This window comes from Schistocerca serialis, chromosome 1, assembly GCF_023864345.2.
Source record: "Schistocerca serialis cubense isolate TAMUIC-IGC-003099 chromosome 1, iqSchSeri2.2, whole genome shotgun sequence".
Taxonomy (NCBI): domain Eukaryota; kingdom Metazoa; phylum Arthropoda; class Insecta; order Orthoptera; family Acrididae; genus Schistocerca; species Schistocerca serialis.
Window position 1 is genome coordinate 945,435,727 of NC_064638.1, and position 22,430 is coordinate 945,458,156.

The 22,430-nt window shown below is 40.2% G+C and overlaps 1 protein-coding gene across 1 annotated transcript in view; it reads left to right on the top strand.

The window, feature by feature from the left end:
• LOC126412568 (eIF-2-alpha kinase activator GCN1) overlaps nt 1-22,430 on the top strand; it is a 255,275-nt gene that overhangs the window by 57,456 nt on the left and 175,389 nt on the right. Inside the window, exons 7-8 of the mRNA XM_050082216.1 lie at nt 7,182-7,281; nt 7,371-7,468. Coding sequence (XP_049938173.1) covers nt 7,182-7,281; nt 7,371-7,468 — 198 coding nt within the window. The remainder of the gene's footprint in view (nt 1-7,181; nt 7,282-7,370; nt 7,469-22,430) is intronic.

Genomic DNA, 22,430 nt, shown 5'->3' on the forward strand with positions numbered 1-22,430 from the left:
GAGGATATGGAGGCCAACAGGAACGGGAAGCAACTCTTGGATTTCTGTGCCAGTATGGGCTTAGTAATCACAAACTCCTTTTTTAAACATAAGAACATTCAGCGGTATACTGGGGAAGGCAGGGGAACCAGATCTGTCATTGACTATATAATAACAGATCAGGAATTCAGGAAGGCTGTTAGGGGGACACGTGTATTCAGGGGATTCTTTGATGACACTGATCATTATTTAATCTGCAGTGAAATTGGGATTGTGAGGCCGAAAGTGCAGGAGGTCAGGCCCATATGTAGGAGGATAAGAGTGGAGAAACTTCAGGATAAGGAAATCAGGCACAAGTACATAACAGCGATCTCAGAAAGGTACCAGTTAGTTGAATGTAGTCAATTACAGTCATTGGAAAAGGAATGGACAAGGTACAGGGACACAGTACTAGAAGTAGCTAAAGAATGTCTTGGAACAGTAGTGTGTAAAAGTAGGATGAAGCAAACAGCTTGGTGGAATGACACAGTCAAGGCAGCCTGTAAAAGGAAAAAGAAGGCGTATCAAAAATGGCTACTTACAAGAACTCAGGTAGACAGAGAAAGTTATGTTGAATAAAGAAACAAAGCCAAACAGATAATTGCAGCATCCAAGAACAACTCTTGGGAAGACTTTGGAAACAGGTTGGAGACTATGGGTCAAGCTGCTGGAAAACCATTCTGGAGTGTAATTAGCAGTCTTCGAAAGGGAGGTAAGAAGGAAATGACAAGTATTTTGGACAGGTCAGGAAAACTGCTGGTGAATCCTGTGGATGCCTTGGGCAGATGGAGGGAATATTTTGAAGAGTTGCTCAATGTAGGTAAAAATACGATCAGTAATGTTTCAGATATCGAGATAGAATGGGATAGGAATGATGATGGAAATAGAATCACATTTAAGGAAGTGGAGAAAATGGTCAATAGATTGCAGTGCAATAAAGCAGCTGGGGTGGATAAAATTAAGTCAGAACTCATCAAATACAGTGGAATGTCAGGTCTTAAATGGCTACACAGGATAATTGAAATGGCCTGGGAGTCAGGACAGGTTCCATCAGACTGGACAAAAGCAGTAATCACACCAATCTTTAAACATGGAAACAGAAAAGATTGTAACAACTACAGAGTTATCTCTTTAATCAGCGTTGTGGGTAAAATCTTCTCAGGTATTGTTGAAAGGAAAGTGCGAGTATTAGTTGAAGACCAATTGGATGAAAATCAGTGTGGGATTAGGCCTCTTAGAGGTTGTCAGGACCAGATCTTTAGCTTACGGCAAATAATGGAGAAGTGTTATGAGTGGAACAGGGAATTGTATCTATGCTTTATAGATCTAGAAAAGGCATATGACCGGGTTCCTAGGAGGAAGTTATTGTCTGTTCTACGAAATTATGGAATAGGAGGCAAACTTTTGCAAGCAATTAAAGGTCTTTACATGGATGGTCAGGCAGCAGTTAGAGTTGACGGTAAATTGAGTTCATGGTTCAGAGTAGTTTCAGGGGTAAGACAAGGCTGCAACCTGTCTCCACTGTTGTTCATATTATTTATGGATCATATGTTGAAAACAATAGACTGGCTGGGTGAGATTAAGATATGTGAACACAAAATAAGCAGTCTTGCATATGTGGATGACTTAGTTGTGATGGCAGATTCGATTAAAAGTTTGCAAAGTAATATTTCAGAGCTAGATCAGAAATGTAAGGACTATGGTATGAAGATTATCATCTCCAAAACGAAAGTAATGTCAGTGGGAAAGAGATATAAACGGATTGAGTGCCAAATAGAAGGAACAAAGTTTGAACAGGTGGACAGCTTCAAGTACTTAGGATGCATATTCTTACAGGATGGCAGCATAGTGAAAGAAATGGAAGCGAGGTGTAGCAAAGCTAATGCAGTGAGCACTCAGCTACGATCTACTCTCTTCTGCAAGAAGGAAGTCAGTACGAAGACAAAGTTATCTGTGCACCGTTCAATCTTTCGACCAACTTTGTTGTAAGGGAGCGAAAGCTGGGTGGATTCAGGTTACCTTATCAACAAGGTTGAGGTTACGGATATGAAAGTAGCTAGGATGATTGCAGGTACTAGTAGATGGGAACAATGGCAGGAGGGTGTCCACAATGAGGAAATCAAAGAAAAACTGGTAATGAACTCTATAGATGTAGCAGTCAGGGCGAACAGGCTTAGATGGTGGGGGAATGTTACAGGCATGGGAGAAGCAAGGTTGCCCAAGAGACTCATGGGTTCAGCAGTAGAGGGTAGGAGGAGTCGGGGTAGACCAAGGAGAAGGTACCTGGATTCGGTTAAGAATGATTTTGAAGTAATAGGCTTAACATCAGAAGAGGCACCAATGTTAGCACTGAATAGGGGATCATGGAGGAATTTTATAAGGGGGCTATGTTCCAGACTGAATGCTGAAAGGCATAATCAGTCTTAAATGATGATGATGATCACACTGTTACGGAAGGCTAAAATATGTTATTAGTTTCAGATTTTATTTTATTTCCACCTTTTTGACAGTCAAGCATTAATCACCTTGCAGAACAATGAAGTTATTTTTGTCAGTTTTCTAAAGAAATTTGTTTATCTTTTCCACTTCGGCAGTCAATTTATTTAAAACGAAGTGTTTAATTCCACACTATTGGTTAGTTTCAACTGTTTGCTGCATTTAAAGTGCACGTTTTCATTGTCTAGCACATATGGCATTACGCCATTATAAAGAACCAAACATGAGATAATATGGTACTGGTACTCCAAGAGAATTTACATCCTGAAAACCACAGTGAAAAGCTTAAAATCAGGTCGAGGCCTACTTCATTGGGATCTGTACATACAGGTGTGCACTTTAAGCTGAATTATGTATTTTAGTATGGTTCAAGAAACTGCGACGCTCTTGGAGTATCCTCTGATATCTTGTTTCTTTTATGAGATAATGTAAGATCTTTTAATGTTTTTCATGTACGAACATACAGCCTTCCTACGTTATCATAGCTGTGCAAGTGCGGTGACGCCTGTTATCTGGCGCTCTCTGGCAACTGCTGAAATGAACCTATTGATAACAGATTGCGGGAAAATATTTCGAATGGCGGATTGTAAAACATTACTTTCAAGTAAATTTCCTTTTGCGCAAGGTGAACTATATGCAAGAATGTATGATGAATTTCTTAATCACAAGGCATTTGACCCTCATTTAAAAAATCAACTCTTTGATGACGAGCCATTGAGAAGAATTTCGACCCCAGAAGATCAGACATTTATGTCGTTATTAAACATTTTACTGGCCCATTTGTGCTATATACGTATCTTGTGTAATGCATGCATGAAAGGCCAACATCATATGTGAAAGCTTAGCTTCTCTTGCAGCCTGTTAATCTTAGAGACCAATATTATATGTGAAAGCTTTGGTTTTCTTGAGCACCATTATGTATTTAAATTTAAACCATTAACTTTTGCTGTTTATAGTGTCCTATGTTCTGAATATCTGCTGTCATCAGCTGGTGAGATCACGTGACATGAGCTATTACTGGCTTACAAAAGCACATCCCAATCTCGATATCAATGCTTCAGAAAGTAACATGCAGTGTTTGGTGGAATTCAAATTTATAATTTTGTAATACGCAAATATGCAGCGCACGTGTTGCTGCACATCAAAGATCTTTCCAAAACGTGTTTTTCCCCCTAGTTTCGTTCTTTAAAGTGCCGGGAAATTCTACGCTGGTGTATAAAACCATAACCATTCAAAGGTTTGATACATTTTACAGTTCCGAGGGAAAGTATAATGTCACTTAACTCACCCAGGAGAAAGTGTATTTTTAACTGGGATATCCAGGAAAAATCTGGGAATTTGTTTTTCCTTGTCCGTGTATACACCCTGGCACAGTTTGCCGACCTGTATCTATGAGTGTCCAGTTGGAGCAGCCTGGTATAGAGCTTGTTTGGTGACTGGATACTGGTTATCCCCGAAGTGGGCAGTTGTTTTGTGTCTGTTCTCTTCTTCTCAGTCAGTTTAGCATACCTTCATAGATGTTGACCTCGACCTCAGAGATAGCTACATCAGTACCTTCGTCCATGTCAAACCTACTAACCACCAGCAGTACCTCCACTTCGACAGCTGCCACCCATTCCATACCAAGAAGTCCCTTCCGTACAGCCTAGCCGCCCCTGGTTGTCACATCTGCAGTGACAAGCAGTCCTCCTCAGAATATGCCGAGGGTCTCACTGAAGCCTTCACTGACCGTAATTATCCTCCCAACCTTGTACAAAAACATATCTGCCGTGCCTTATCTTTCCATCCTCCCCCCTCCGCCCCCTCCCCAAGTCCCAGTCTGGCCACAGAGGAACATTCCCTTCGTAACTCAGTACCACCCAAGACTGGAGCAACTGAATTACATTCTCCCCTGGGGTTTTGGCTACCTCTTGACATGCCCTGAAATAAGGAATGTCGTGCCCACTATCCATCCTACCCCACTCACTGTGGTACTTTCCACCGAACCTACACAACCCCCGCTCCCAATCCCTTACTTCATGGCTCATACCCCTTTAATAGACCTAGATGCAAGACCTGTCCCATACATCCTCCCACCACCACCACCACCACCACCACCACCACCACCACCCCAACCACCTACTCCAGTCTGGTCACAAACATCACCTATCCCATCAAAGGCAGGGTTACCACAGTGCCGCATTCTATGTAGGCTTGCAACCAACGAGCTGTCTGTCTGCATGAATGGCCACCGACAAACTGTGGCCAAAAAACAAGTGGACCACCCTGTTGCTGAACACGCTACCAAACATGATATCCTTCATTTCAATGATTGCTTCACAGCCTGTGCCATATGGATCCTTCCCACCAACATCAGCTTTTCTGAATTGCACAGCTGGGAACTTTCCCTGCAATACATCCTATGTTCCCATAACTCTCCAGGCCTCAGCCTTCATTATTCACTGTCCTCACTCATCCAGCCCCCACCCTGTTCCCATCATTCCAGTGCTACACAGCCGCCATTTCACCACCACATCCAGTCTTTTTATTTCTTTTTATCTCTCTCCTTTCTGCTACATCCCTCCACCCTCTCCGTTCCCGATCTCTCCCCTGCCCTCTGTCTAAACTGCAGCACTTCACTGTCCGCCACTTGCACCATATTATCCCTCCCCCACCCCACCCCAGCATCCTCCTTAACACCACCCAGTCGCCACTCCCATCATGCACTGGTGCTGCTGCTTGCAGTGTGGTTTCAATTGTCTGAGACTGCAGTTGTGTGACCCAGTGTGTGTGTGTGTGTGTGTGTGTGTGTGTGTGTGTGTATTTTATATTTGCCAACATTGTAGTAATTCTCATGTGCGAGTAATAAGATTTAACTGCATTTTCGCAGAACGTTTAACTGAGTCCAGGCCGACCTTTTTAGCACCTATTGAAACAATTCCTGACAAAATTTCCATCTGTAAATGGCTTCCAAGTTTTTGCGGTAAGATGAGATGATTCAAAACTTATTTCTGTTACAGTTCCTGAGTCTTTTAACAAGTTTTATGACCATCAAGGAAGAAATTTGCTTCTTATGTTGTTCTGGAAATTCTGAAAATGCAGACTTTTGTAGTGTCTCCTTAAGTTGTATTCATTTGGGATGGCTACAATACTTTTGCAAATAGGGCAAATGATATTATTGAGCAGTTACAAAAATAGAAAATAATAATTATATTGAGCTTTCCTGAAATGGCCACATCTCGTCTTGTAATTAGCGCTTTCTACTTTGCCTTGCTTTATGTATTCTAGGCTTTAGACCTTCTTAAAGAGGGGATGGTGAATCTATGCAACAATGCCTATGAAGAGAGGAAAAAACATTTTCTGATATTGTTATTGACTGATAATGGTGAAGTAAATGCTTACAGGTTCACAGAAATACCAAAAATTGTTGCTTACCTTCGCCATGAAAAGTTCAGTGCACTAATGAGTAGACTGATAAAGCTCACTAATGTATTGTTGAATATACAAACCAGTGACAGCTAACAATGTCATTACCTGCAGGCCCATTTGCAACTCCTGCTGCTGTGACTGAATTGTTCAAGTGAGCAGGTTGAAAAATAGTGTGCCATGTGACAAGCAATTATTTCAAATTGGAATCCCCCCCTTGCAACGCCAGCTAGCCTGGTGTAGCTCAAAAAAACTAAGTTCTGCCCTCTGCTTTCTGTGAAGGAATGAAAGATGAGTAAAAAATAAATCACGGGAACAAATGGTGAGGGTTGGACCGCATGCAGCCCATGGCCACAGTCTGTTCACTGGTACTCTACAGTAGGACTCCAGTGCCTCCCACATAACATGGGCCATTTGGAGCTTTTCACTCATCACTAGTTTTCCTGAGCTCTGGAGAGGAGAACATGCTCGCAACCCCCCCCCCCCTCCCCCCCTCCCTCCACACACACACACACACACACACACACACACACACACACACACAAAAAAAAAAAAAAAAAACCTGGAGCTAGTCTCTTTTTACAGTTGATATTTTGTATTTTTTGTTTACTCTTTCTTTTTTTACCTTTTACGGTTTTAAAAATGGAACTTTTATAGGATCACTTTGTTGCCAGTCTTTCTGCCTGTCTGTTAAGGATCCTTTTTCTCAGGAATGGGTAGAGGTATCAAGTTGTAATGTATGTTGTTGAAAAAAATTAGTTGTCTAAGTCAATGTAATAAAAAAAATAGGGACATTTGGCCGGCCGTTTATGTCACATATTTTGATATTTGCAAACTCACTCATCAAAACCTGTAGGTGAACTATCCATATACAGAATTAAGTTTGTAAGGAACCCTCAGTGTACGAGCTGTACTCACATATGTCTGGGTTGGTTTCTTCCAAGTATTCCCCTCTGTTCTTAATCACATCACTTTATTCTGCTTTTCATTTCTTTTCCTCTCAATCCAGCTTTACTTCCCAGTGTGTTGTTGTGTCATCTCTGGGATGAAGCTGGAAGCTGGCGTAGTGCTCATGAATGTACCATCTTTGACAAGCTACTTTTTCATATGCCTCCCCTTTCATCTTTACCTGTCATTGTTCTAACAAATGGCCTCCATGCTCTTTTCATCTTAGACTACCTATCTTGCTAGTAATAATGAGTTTTTAAAAGTTTGTTTCTAATCATGACTGTTTATAGAAAAATGTAAATTATTTCTTTCAGGGTGCTGGCAACCTTAGTTACAATGCAGTTACAGGAAGCAGCGTCCACCTTTTAGCGTCACAAGCAGCAGATCATTTTATAAAAGTTTTGGATGTAGAAGGTTTGCATATTACTGTATTGTATTTTATTTATGTATTAGACATCATTGTGTGATTTTTGAAAATTCTGTATGATTCACTTTTTTTTCAGTCCATGAGAAAACATTAATTCATGCATTGGATATGTTTTCCCTTTGGTGCTCAAAGTTCAGTAATGAAGTGCCTCAGAAAGTTATAGATTGGTTGAAGGTGAGTAATTATTTTAAATAATTTATTTTTAATTCACATTGCGTACTTCAGTACTTTTAGAGTACCGTACTTTTTTTAGTGTTACTTTGTAATGTGTGCAATAAAATTCATTGGATAATGGCTTGTGTGTCTTCATCATCTCGTCTCCTTGTATTTCTCTCGTTGTCATTAGAGAAATTCCAGAAAGTTTCTAAAAGTGGAAAAAAAGCAAAATTTTCTGTTCCATTGATATAGAATGGTTACTTTGTACTACATTCCTTTCTGTTTAAGAAATGTGTAATGCCAAGAAATACCATAGAACCACTAAGTGTCATATGTAGTTATCAGTGAAACATCTCGTTTTAAAATATCACATCCTTCCAGGAACATTTATTTTTGTCTTTACATTGACGCATGCAGAACCCAGCTGTCACATCTAGGCATATTTTAATTGGGTGACCCAGACATCTTTCTGTGATTACAAACATTTATAAGGCATAAAATATGACACACAGATAAATACTTTTTATCTTGAATTGCATATGACATATTAAAGTTTTTGTGTGCATACGTACTTACTGTCACTTTGTTTGTGACAACAGCAGAACCTGCCACCAATTACAAGCAACATGTATCAAGCCAGTGGAAAGCCCAATGTGCTCTCTGGTAACAAGAAACACAGTCACCAAAAACAGTCCACTTGAATTTTGGCCTCATCTGAGAAAAGGACACGCTTCAGATAGTCATCATCTTCCTCAATCTTAGCTAGCATGCCAGCAGTAAAGACATAATGGGCACTGTAAACCATGAGTTGCAAGGACTGCATGATCTAGCCTTTGTATGTGTGGAAAAGAAGTTGTTTACATTGGATGGCATTCACCAATGTCTTTGGAATCCACAATTCATGTGAGGATCGGGGGACTGAATTCCTGTGACATGCTATGAAGATGTCTTTCGTTATCTGAATTGTCTGCACTAAACATCAAGGCTTTCATGTTCTTTAGAGATCACATACACTCCCGGCTTCCTTAAACTTCACATACCACTTTTTGATGCTTTTACTATCTGGTGGCAGTCAATGGTATGCCTTCTGGAATTTTCTCCGGATTGTTTTTGGTGACTGTCTCTCATGATACCAGAGTACACATTGGACTTCCTCCTGATTTGCGTACATGTTGTTTGCAAATGGTGTCTGATTTCACTATTTTATGTCACTGGACTGTGTGGCAAACAAAGTAATGCAAAACAAAACAATGGAAAATCCAGGATGGAATAATGACAATCTTTTGAAAAGTATAGATTGCTACTCAGTGGAGATGTCAAGTCACAGACAGGTACAATAAAAAGACTGCCAGCAAGTGAGCAAGTTGATAAAACACACACACACACACACACACACACACACACACACACACACACACACACACACACACACAAAAGAAAGAAAGCACAAGTGCAACAAACACACACATGAGCACTGTCACTGACCACCGATGCTGGACTGTGAGCAACTGCGTATAATGGGAGAAGCAATCTGAGTGATGGGGGTAAGGAGGAGGCTGGGGCAGGGAGGGAGAGGGATGGCAGAGTATGGGTAAGGAATGGTAAAGTGCTGCTTTTGGGAACATACAGGGATGTGGTGGGGACAGGGCAGGGCAGCTAGGTGCAGTTGGGAGTTTGGGGAGCAGGGGGGTAGGGAGTGAGAATAGAAAAGTGGAAAAGGAGAGCTATAAAGAAAGGGAATAAAGACCAGTGGAGTATTGGTGGAATAGAATGCTGTGTAATGTTGGAATGGGGGCAGAGAAGGGGGTAGGTGGCTGAAGGACAGGGACTAACAGAGGTTGAAGACGGAGGGGTTGTGAAAATGTAGGATATAGTGCAGGTAGAGTGCCCACCTGCACAGTTCGTAAAAATCAGTGTTGGTAGGAGGAATTGATAGCACACACTGTGAAGCAGTCATTGAGGTGAAGAATGTTGTGTTGGTCAAAAAATGGTTCAAATGGCTCGGAGCTCTATGCGACTTAACTTCTGAGGTCATCAGTTGCTTAGAACTTAGAACTTGTTAAACCTAACTAATCTAAGGACATCACACACACCCATTCCCGGGGCAGGATTCGAACCTGCGACCGTGTCGGTTGCTTAGCTCCAGACTGTAGCGCCTAGAACTGCACGGCCACTCCGGCCGGGTGTGTTGGTCAGTGTGCTAACCAACCGGTTGGGCCATCAGTCTCTTGGCCACAGTTTGTCGGTGGCCATTCAAGTAGACAGACATGTAGTTGGTTGTCACACCCACGCAGAATGCAGTACAGAGGCTGCAGCTTAGCTTGCAGATCACAAGTGTGCTTTCACAGGCAGCCCTGCCTTTGATGGGATAGGTAATGCTTGTGACAGGACTGAAGTAAGTGGTGGTGGGAGGATGTATGGGACAGGTCTTACATATAGGTAAACTATGGCCAAGAGTTAGCTGGCCCACCCAGTCGGTGGGTACACAGACCAACATAACATTCTTCACTTCAGTGACTGCTTCACTGCCTGCACCATCTGGATCGCTCCTACCAAAACCACCTTTTCTGATTCATGCAGGTGGGTCCTCTTCGTGCACTATATGCTAGGTTTTCACAATGCCCTGGCCTCAACCTTTGTTAATCCCTGTCCTTCACCCACCTATACCCTTCCCTGTTTGCACTATAATGTTACAGAGCTTCCTATTGCACCAATGAAACTATTAGCTTTTATTCCCAGCCTTTTCATCTCTCCTTTTAATTCTCCCCCCCCCCCCCCCCCCCCCCCAAAAAAAAAGGAACCCCTGCAGAGAGCACCTAGTTGCCCTAACCTGTCCACACTACATTCCTGTATGCTCTTACAAGCAGCACTTTGCTGTCCCCTACCCCTACCCTGCCATCATTCCCACTCGCCGCCCCAGCCACCTGTTGAACCCTATCATCCAGATTGCTTCTCCTATCATGTGCAGTTGCTTGTAGTACAGCGGCCAGACGCAGTAGTTGTGTGTGTGTGTGTGTGTGTGTGTGTGTGTGTGTGTGTTTCTACTTTAGAAGAATGCCTTTTGGCTGAATGTTCTCTCTCTCTCTCTCTCTCTCTCTCTCTCTCTCTCTCTCTCTCTCTCTTTTTTTTTTTTTTTTTTTTTTTAGCAGTCCGGTTCCCCCGCCTCCCCCCCCCCCCCCCCCCCCCCCCCCGGACCCTGCCCCCTCACCCCCTAACCCCCCCCCCCCATTTGTGACTCAATGGGTATCAATCTATCCTTCTCATAATGATGTTGTCAAAGCAGCAGTAAGTATGTATGTACACAAAAACTTAAACGTGTCACATCCAATTCAAGATGAAAAGTATTTATCTGTGTGTCAAATGCCTTATGAATGTTTGTAATCAGGAAAAGACTTAAGGGACACCCGATACATGTACACCACAGCCAGTGTCCCATTTGATTGTGTCTTGGTTATAAACCATAAATTTCTAATAAGTCTCTTTGGACATTTCTGCTTTCTTTTGTGATATTAAAGTTATTTAATGGGATATTCCAAAAATCTGTAAATTTCCAATCAAAATGAAAACTGGTATTCTCTGCAGTTCTCTTTATAGTATTCATTCCTTCAGTAAGGTTCTTTTCATCTACTTGTTGAATTTCTTTCAAGATTTCCTTAGACATATGCATACTATGTCCATAACATAGTTGCTACCATGTTATCTGCCTCTGAAATTGGCACGAAAATGTATACATACTTATAAATGCCTTCTGAAATTTGTAAGGCAAGTAGTTTTTCGTAAAAGTTTTGGTTTTTTCCATTATTTATTGCAAAGGGAGGTTTGGAGGGAGGGGAGTGAGGGTATTAACATGAATTTTACAAGCTCAAATTTAGCAGAACTGCTTAGTTTGTTGATTCATATGATCCAGACACTTTTTGTCAGTGGATACCTGATTAATGTTGTGTTACAGTCTTTGACACTGTTATACTATCCCTTAACATAAAAGATCACAGAACTTTCAGCCTCTTCTCTGAATGGGCGAAATATTCACTAAAATTATCACAAACCCAATAGGTGGGGAGGGGGGGGGGGGTTAAGCTAGATTTTAATAAGATAAGTAACAAGTTGCCATATAACAGTGAAGTGATGAGTTTGAATCAACATTTAATCTAAAATCCGTAAGTTCACGAAAGGCTCTGACTCAGTTTCAAAAAAATCTTTGCCAGTGTTGCGAAGAAATAAATCATCTGTTTACCCTACGTTGGCGTACAGGTAAATGTACAAGGATAAGCCAAAACATTATGACCACTGCCAGCCGCAATGTTGAATGCCGTCTTGTGGCATTGCAGGCACATGACGCGGTAACAAGAGTATGCAAACAGAACAGTCATGGGCAGGGGATCACCCTAGCAAAGCTATTGATTCCAAATAGAGAGAGTGCTTGAGATAGGCGGATTTGACAAAGGACACATTATTATTATACAGAGCTTGTGAATGATTATCTTGAAAACAGTGAAGCTGGCCAAATGTTCATGTGCTACTGTTGTGCAAAGATGCAGGAGGACAGTGAAACTACCACTAAGTGCTAAATGGTCAGATGTCCATGACTTTTCACAGAACAAGTGGTTCGGAGGCTTGTCTGTTCTGTAAAATAGGGTAGGTGGTGATCTGTGGCATCTCTGCCAAAAGAGCACAATGCTGGCGCACACACAAGTGTTGCGGAGCACACCGTTCATTGTACATTATTGAATACGGAGCTCCACAGCAGACCACCCCCTACATGTTCACATGTTGACCCAATGACATCCTCAGTTACAATTGCAGTGGTCATGGGACAACTGAGATTTGTCTGTCAATTAGTGGAAACGTGTTGGCTCAATCTCATTTTTGGTACACGAGGTTGATGGTCGTCTGCACTAAAGCTGTCATCGAGGTGAACAGCAGCTTGAAATGTGCAGTGTGCCACAGACATGTGCTGGTGAGAGCAGTATTATGCTATGGGAGACATTCTCCTGCACTTACATGGGACCTATGATTGTAATTGAAGACACACTGACAGCTGTGGACCACCTGCACCCCTTCGTTATGGACATCTTCCCCGACGGCGATGTCATCTTTCAGCAGTATTATTGTTCATGTCTTGGAGCCAGAACCTTGCTACATTGTTTTGAGAAGCATTATAATGAATTCACATTGATGTGTCAGTGGCAAATTTCACCCGATGTAAATCCTATGGAACCCATCTGGGTCACTATTAGGTGCCATCACCGTGTACGCAAATTAGTGGCCCATGATTTATGCGAATTACATGATCTGTGCATAGACATCTATTGCCATAAACCATCCACATACCTATCAACAAGTTCTTGGATTCATGATATGCAGAGTCAGTGATTTTGTTCCAAAAACAGACAAACAAAGCTATTAAGCAGGTGGTCACAATGTTTTGGCTCATCATTGTATGTATGCCAGTTCTGCTGTTACCGTTAGACTGAACGGGATTGTGAGAAATTCAAAGTTAATAGATGTCAGTGTAGGAGAGTCCATAACACTAAACCTATTCTCAATAGTCATAGGAGAATTTGTGAAACACTTCAACTATGAAAATGAAGAGAGAAAATATGTTGCTGAAACATGTGAAACTTTTTTGCTAAAGATGTGACACTGATTGACTAGTACAGATAAATGTTAACAACAAAGAAAAGAACTTAATAAAGTAAGATTTGAAGGAAGGTCTGAAATTCAATTGCAGTAAGACTAAAATAATGTATAATTAACGAATTATGAAGAAAATTCTACACATCAACAAGACAAAAAGCAGTTGATGAAATTTTAAATTTAGTGTAGTTGAAGCATGGACAGCAAAATAAACAAACAGAAGTTTTACTAAAACTGAACTGGAGTGCTTTTATTAAGCCAAATGAGAGTATTTGGAACTAAGCTTCCAATGTGGTTTTTGTCGTTACATTTGTGCACCCAGAACTTAGCTCTCACTTTTACACACATTTTTATTTATATGTTTGTACTACATCCACACATGATAAGAATTACTGGGAGACAAAGTAAAACAAAAAAGTATCTCTGAGAACAGACTGGACTGGCAGCAAATGAGTGTGTTCAGGTTGTGACAATTGAAATTATCCATTCTATGCTGTTGCATCTTTAATAAATCTTTATATTAATCATATAGATCATATTAATGTGGGCCTGTTCTCTGTTGCTGTTGTTTGTTAGAATCTGGATGATTAGATAAACTTTTAACTTTCTATTAAATAGTAGAAAGCACTTCTTGAGCACAGTTATATTGCCCCTGTGTTACAACTGATGTATATAAGGAAACTCTGCATGTACAATGAATGGTCAGTGTTTGATATAACATTATAAGTAATATGCTGAGAGTGCTAAATGACAGTTCTTTACCAGTTGACAGATAACTAAGCATGGTATGTTTTCTGTGACATAAGCTCCATTGTCATGGCATTCCCTTTATTCAACGGCGTGCCCCTCTTCTCCAAACCGGAACACTGTAGTGTGGAATAATTGTCAAGTCTGCGGGTACAAAAAGCCTGATATTGCAGATTATACTACCCGCTAATCATTCAGTCATAGCGCGAACAACACACGTCCTGTGTATCCTCTTCACGGGTATGCTGCCAGACATTATCGTCTTCACTGTGCGATATTTCGGAGATCCATCTGGGTGCGATCGTGAAGACATGTGGCATCAATCCATACCAGCTTATGTGCTCAAATAGTAATAAAACTTCCAATTAATTGATGATCTTAAATTATTTAACTAATAAAAAGAAATACTTTCATTTGTTGTGAACCATAAGTTAGGCAGATATTGAGTAAAACATCACTGAACCAAATGATACGTTGCACCACAAGACGTAATTATGAATGAATGTAGTAAAAATTGATTGGGGACTAGGTGAATGGGTGGTAGATGGGCTCAAGGAAATTCTTTACCAGATTCCAAGATATAAAAAGTTAGTTTGTAAAATAAGCGGGAATAGAGGGGATGAATATTGGTGAAGACCAGACCACATGAAAAAGTCTAGAGGCAGCCTTTACCCAGCAGTAGGTGTCAATGGCTGATGATATTGATGTACATGCAGAACTTGTACCTTGTTAGCTCTGTTGCTGTTTATAATTGACACAGTTACGTACATGGAAGTTGTTGCAGAATATAGGAAAACATGTGAATGGTTAACACTTGGTGCAAAAAGTGACAGCTGACTTGACTCTCAACATAGGTGTAATGTTTGTAGTTAACACATTGACACAGTGTTGGTTAACTACATCACAATACTCAAATGCTTGAAACAGTCACAATTTTGGGATGTCTGGGATATGCAACTAGATGAAAGAAATACTCAAGAAAATAATTTTTTTAGGTGAACTACCACTATTTGACTGTGTTGTTTAGTTAATTATGGCCCAGGCTTCAGCCTTTTATGCCATTTTCAATAACTGTGTTTATATATTTTTCTTAATTTTATCTACCGATATCTGTTCTAAATCGTTTTGCAATTTGTTTTGATTTTCTGATGGCTTTACTAGTCGATAAACGACAGCATCATCCGCAAACAACCTAAGATGACTGCTCAGATTTGTCTCCCAAATCATTTATATGAATAAGGAACAGCAAAGGGCCCATAACACTACCTTAGGGAATGCCAGAAATCACTTTGTTTTACTCAATGATTTTCCATCATTTACTACAAACTGTGACCCGTCTGACAGAAATCACGAATCCAGTCACATAACTGGGACGATATACCATAAGCACACACGTTTCACTACAAGCCACTTGGTGTGTTTCAAAAGAACACTGTTTTCTAAATCCGTGTTGACTGTGTGTCAATAAACCATTCTCTTCAAGGTAATTCATAATGTTCGAACACAATATATGTTCCAGAATCCAGCTGCATGTCGATGTTAATGATGTGGGCCTATAATTTAGCGGATTTTTCCTACTACCGTTCTTGAATATTCGTGTGACCTGTGCATCTTTCCAGTCTTTGGGTATGCATCTTTCATCAAGCGAATGGTTGTATGTGATTGTTAAGTATGGGGCTATTGCATCAGCATACTCTAAAAGGAACCTTGAAAGGAACCTAATTAGTATACAGTGTGGACCAGAAGACTTGCTTTTGTTAAATGATTTAAGTTGCTTCACTACTCTGTGGATGTCTACTTTATGTTACACATGTGGCAGCTGTTCTAGATTTGAATTCTGAAATATTTATTTTGTGTTCTTTGGTGAAGGAATTTCAGAAGGCTGTGTTCAGTACTTCTGCTTTGGCAGCACTGTCTTCGACAATATCTCCATCGCTATTGCGCAGTTAAGGTATTCATTGTGTATTGCCACTAGCATACTTCACATACAACCAGTATCTCTTTGGATTTTCTGCCAGGTTTTGAGACAAAATTTCGCTGTGGAAACTATTATAAGAATCTCACATTGAAGTCTGTGCTTCTGTAAAAGATCGCCAGTCTTGGAGATTGTGCATCTGTTTGAATTTGGCATGTTTTTTTGTTGTTTCTACAACGGTGTTCTGCCGATACTGTATCTTCGAATTCAAGTCACATCTGGTGTACACTTTCATTGTTAATTTGGAAGGAGTCGAGGTTGTGTGTGAGGAAGGCATCAAGTGAATTTTTATCTTATTTTTTGAGTAGGTATATCTTTCATTTATTTAGTTTAATTGGATAGATAAAAAATCTACTCATAAAGCAGCGGCAGAACATGCACATAAAAGACTGTTGTGATTGGCGAGCTTTCAGAGCCACTTGCCAGTCATGACAGACTTTTATGTGTGTGTTCTTCCGACGCTTGGTGAGCAGATTTTTGATCTATCCAATTAAATAATTTTGTTGGTAATTGATTGTTTTCATTTATTTTTGGAGATTTGGGGGTTACAATATTCAATCTCGCTATGGCAACCCTTTGTTCACTAATCCCTGTATTTGTTTTGATGCTTGTTATTAGCTCAGGATTACTTGTTGCTAAGAGGTCAAGTGTGTTTCCACTACCATTTACTATTCGCGTGGGCTCACGAACTAACTGCTCAAAATAATTTTCAGAGAATGCATTTAGCACAATTTTGGATGATGTTTCATGCTTACCTCAAGACTTATATATGTATTTCACCAACATATCGATGGTAAATAAAAGTAAGCATCAACTATAATTGTATTAGCCAGGTACGTGTTTGAAATCAAACTTGAGTTTTCTTTGAACCTTTCAGCAATTGTATCATCTGAATTGGGAGGTCGTTAAAAGGATCCAAGTATTATTTTATTCTGGTTGCCAAGAATGACCTCTGGCCATACTAACTCACAGGAACTATCTACTTCAATTTTGTGACAAGATAAACTACTTCCTAACAGAAACACACACACCACCGCCAACAGTGTTTAGCCTATCCTTTCAAAACACCGTTAGGTTCTTTGCAAAAATTTCAGCTGAACTTAACTCCGTCTTTAGCCAGCTTTCAGTTTCTATAACGATTTGAGCAGCAGTGCTTTGTGTTAGCACTAGGAGCTCTGGTACTTTCCTAACACAGCTATGACTGTTTACAACTGTTATACCTATGGTTTCTGTATCTGCATTCTTCCTGTGTTCTGCCTGCACCCTTTGTAACTGAAGCCCTTTTTGTATTTTCATGAGATCCTCTAACTTAAAAAACCGCCCAGTCAATGCCACAGAACCCCTGCTACCTGTGTAGTCACCTCCTGCATGTAGTGGACTTGTAAGCTGTTCAGCGGAAACCTGAAACCCAACCACCCTATGGCGCAAGTCGAGGAATCTGCTGCCTGCACAGTCGTAGAACCGTCTGAGCCTCTGATTCAGACCCTCCATTCAGCTCTGTACCAGAGGTCCGCAATTGGTCCTGTCGACTATACTGCAAATGGTCAGCTCTGCTTTCATCTTGCAAGCAAGACTGGCAGCCTTTACCACTTTTGTTCGCCATTCAAAACGAGAGAGGCTCTCTTCCAGTCCAAAGCGACACACATCATTGGTACTGAAGTGAGTCACCACCTGCACTTGGCTGCACTCTGTGCTCTTCATGGAATCTGGAAGGACCCGTTCCACATCTGGAATGACTCCACCATGGAATGCACATTAACTTTCTTCCCCTTCTTGCCACCCATGTACCTAAGGGGGCCCTATAACGCACCTAACGTTTGAGACCCCAACTGTCAGTAATTTCACCCTCTGTAATAGCCCAGATCTTGCAGGCTGAGAGGTTTCCTCTGAAACAGGACAGGCAATTGCATCTGGCTGAGGTACACTGTCAGCCACAGACAGCACCTGGAACCTGTTTGTCAGCCTAACCAGGGACGCCTTACATGCGGCCCCCTGGGAAGTCTTTTGCCACCTTCCACACTGCGGGGTGACTTCCCTCTTGACCACAGGTGTGTGGTCACCTCAGTGTGAGCAGTAACTGGGCAGGCCACTGGTGAGGATCGATCGGAGGACTCAGACATGCTGGACGTCAGTTAGATCTCCACGACCGGCCCACAACAGTGTTGCCCATCCACTGAAACTTCAAGCCGTGTAACCGAAGCCTCCACAGCCTGGAACTTAAAGCGAAGTGTCACCGACTCAGCTTGTACCCACACACTAAAATCGCAGTCCCTATCCATACTAAGGACCGTGGAAAACTGAACTACCGAGATAAATGGACTATTGGCACGTGCTGTGGAACTCTACTTTAAACTCTGACAAAAATGCAGGAACTGTATGTAATAAATTAAATTAATATGCAGAGATTCAAAAACCAAACTACCAAAACACTCAGGTGAGACTAAATAATTCGCCCTGATTAGGAACTTGTAATACGTCACAAAATCGGTTTACTTTCCGACGCAAATGAAAATGCGAGGATTGTGGCTATTAGATATTAAATTAACAGATAGAAACTCAAGAAACTAAACCATCAAAGCATACAGATGAAATCATATAATTTGCTCTTGGTTTTTCTTAATTTATGGTCAGTTTTTAGCTTGATGTCCTGCAATGGCATAAACTTAATTACATGAAAATGGCATAAAAGGCCAAAACCTGGGTCATAATTGAGTAAAGAACAATACAGTCAAATGATGGTGTGTTCATTTAAAACTTATTGTATGATTGTTGCTCAGCAACAGGAAAAACTGTTTAAGAAAATAATAGCTTATGTGCACTGATAAAATAAAATGATTTATTCAAAAGCAAGTTTGCAACTTCCCTGGAAAAGATATACAGTATTCATGTCTCCTCCTAATTGTAATTAATGGTAAAGATATATAGTACATAAATGCACAAACTATCATAAACTGAGATTCTCTTGGAAATAGGTATGTTACTAATAACTAGAAGGACAAGAAGGCTAATAAATGAATATAGTAATAGATAGGTAGAGGTCTGCGCGGATAAGAAAAGTGCAATCCGCACCGCATCCGCAAGGTCCTAATACACAGCAATTAATCCGCATCCGCAAGTTTTTTATCAGCATCCGCATATATTTAAGTTTTGAATGAGTAATTAATAGTAATAGACACTAGAACTTAGAATTATGGTATGTAATGACAAAGTTATTGCTAGGGTGCCATTTCTGTGACAACTTAACTACTTTTGACTTCTTAAATCACAGGAAATGCTCTATACCTACTCTAAAGCAGACCATTCCAAACAGAAAAGCATTGGCGCTCCGGAGCACACACAGTAGCGGCTTGGATCTCGTGAGATTGGAAACGCTATTTAAAAAAAAATAAATTCAATGTAATAGTATTAAATGATGAAAATACGTGTATAGAAACAATTATATTTCACTGCTCTTGTGCCAAGGCAGCTGAAAATGACAATGGTTTTAAACTGTTACTAGCACATTGCATCATTTACCGACAGTTCTTTTGTACTCACTGCTTGGATGTGTCAAATTTTGAAGCCATTCATGTCAGCTGATGATTATATTATAGCTTACGCGTTCAGTCCTCGTCATTTCCAGGTGAAAATATTTACAGGATTAGGCCTACACTGCAAAACGCTGGCACACCTGTGAAAAAGTTAAACTGCCAGCAATAATTGACGTTGTCTGGAAGAAATAACTCGTCTTCCGAAGAGTGACAACAAAATCAGTGGTTATAGAAATTAGGAGTCCATTTAGCTTTAGCTAAAAATACGATTGAAATCTCGAACCTCACCTTTTGGCTGATATATCGTATTAAGACCTAGCGATAAATGAAATGTCTGTTTCATTTTCAACTAAACAAAGTTTTTCACACTTTAAAACATTGGTCTAAATTACTAAGACAAAATTTGCAGTAGATTTCGCAGGTAATACTTTCAATGTTAAAAAATAATTTTTTTCAGAGTTTAATGGAACTGCAAACGATTTAAAGATGTCTATATAAAAACTGCTGTCCCATAACTTCAAATGTTAGGCACTGTTCCCTGTTAAGTAATACCGAGTTACAGTTAAAATGTTCAATTTTGTTAAGAATTTCAGCCCTTATCTGTACTAATTGGCTGGTAAATTAAAAGACACATTATTATTTTGGATGATTTGAATATTTTGTAAGTTTTCAATGTGATCAGAATAATCTTTCACGGGCTATCGCAGTCACAGCTTGTTGGTGGTCGTGAGCCATAGTTTGAAGTCCCACTTGTAATTAATTACAAGGCCCGCCGTGCCACTGCCCCGGCCGGGCTGTTTCACTGTTCACAAAGAGCAACAATGCTCGGTGGCTGCAAATGTTACTGTAGTGCACGCTAAAATTTAGGTAGGCACTTATGAGATCATCATTACCTAGTTTAGTAATATTGACGTGTTAGCTGTTGAATGTTCTTGTTGTGACGAGTAAAAACTTAAAATTGAGCTCTTTAATATGGAAATTACAACAAAACAAATTGATTGTTAAATATTTCCTTCTTTTACCTAATGCTACTTAAATGTTCTTGTTGGGAATAGTAAAAATACTAACAATATGTCGAGGAAATTCTTTGCTATAAATATTACAATAAAAACTCACATGCTTCAGATTAAATATTTTCATCTTCTGCTTACTTCTGATTCAAATTCTGTAAAAGAAAGAATCAGATGAAAAAAATTGTAACTAATTCAGAGAAGCCCAAAAAATACAGGGAAGTAAGAGAAGCTGTACAAGTACTGTTTTACTTTGGAAGATTACCCTGCAGGAACATGATGTCATCAATCGTCTGTGGCTTCAAAGACGTGCGTCGCTCCTGCATTATTTGTCCCGCAGTAGAGAAGCTTCTCTTAGATGGCGTGCTGGATGCTGCAATGCAGTGCACGAAGTATGCGAGTTTGGAAAGATGCGGATAGACGTTTTCACGTCCATGCCACCAAGCTATCAGGTCGATGCCTTCCGAAAATTGGGCTTTATCATTCGTATATCTGAGAATTTCATCTGACGCAAAGTCAAGATCTCTCGTCGATTCATCACCTGAGGAATCTTCAAATTCATTAAAAAGTACGTCAGACTTCTGTTTTTTTGCAGGAATTCCAGATGTTGTTTCCTCTTTATCTTTTAACTGTGGGCAATTTCTTGCAACGTAATTTTTCGCTTCCTTTACAACTTCATCTTTTTTGGCACTGCTAAGAAATTTTAGGTTTTTATATTTTGGATTCAAAAACGTTGCAAGTTTATGGGTTACTGTTATGTCTCATTTGCTGATTAAAATAGATTTGGCTGTACTCTTTAAATCTATCAGAAATGGGCTGTCGCCATCATTTTTTTCAAGAAAGGAGAGAAGTTTTAACTTCCACAACACACACAAATAAAGCTTAGGGGTTTTGGAGGCTTAGAGATCACAAGAAGCTATTTTAAATGGCGTCAGAAAGGTTATTATATCTTCCAACATCCTCTTGTCTATAGATTCAATCAAATTATCTTGATTTTTCTCTGACAAAATTGACAGAACTTCAAACCATTGTGAATTAATAGACTCAAACATATCCAATTTACTGTTCCATCGTGTGTCTACATCTCCTTTCAATGACTTCTGAAGGCGATTCTGAAGACCAGATCTTTTAAAGAAAGTTGTGATAGCTCGACAGGAATTTATTAGCCGCTGCACGTCACTCTTCTCATCATTCGCATCTCCTCGAGTCGTGTGCTCCAGCACAGTATTAAGAATGTGTGCTGAGCACGAGAGCCTCTTGTATTGTTGCTGAGCACGAGAGCCTCTTGTATTGGCAAAGTGCTGCCACAATATTTGGGCCTCCATCCGTAACGAACACGGTGTTATTCACAGCACTGAATAAATCGAACGACCGTAGTATCTTAATTAAGTAAGTTTAATGTTTTCTCCTGTTTTTTTAATCTCTCTCAAAATTTCTGGTGCACAACACTCGATCCTCAAGTTTCACTTCTTCATAATTAACATAATGTGAAGTCACTTCCATATAGCTTATTTTACGGTATGAATCAGTCCATAAATCGCCAGTTAGTGCTCTACCTATATCTCTGATTATATTCTTCACTTCTGCGGAGACAGTCACATGCAGACGATCGGCCGTTTCCTTCAAATTTCTGGATATGCTGGCTGGATGAGGTAGCAGTTCCTTAGCACTCACTGCACCGTACTGTGCCGTCTCGAGAAACCCAGATCCACACGCAGCTTCCAATGGTAAAATGTCTTTGCTGACAAGATTGATAAGTTTTTCTGTCGCGGCTGTCTTCAAATTTGGCAGAACTTCAGGAACTTTCACGTCTCTCTTGGTATTTAAATAAGTAGTTATTCTACTTTGTCCAGCCTCACACGAATGTTTTAGCACATTTGAAGTTCCACTTTTGTGTCCAGTGTAGAAATATACTTTTTTACATGCAAAACAAGCCACTATATCTTTTATCTTTTCGTTGCCATCAAATACGCATCCGAATTTTTTCCAGATTGGCGATTTCAATTTGTTTTCCTTCACTAATGTAAAATTACCTTTTTTCACCTTACACGAAATTGTATCCATCGATATGGTGTTCATTT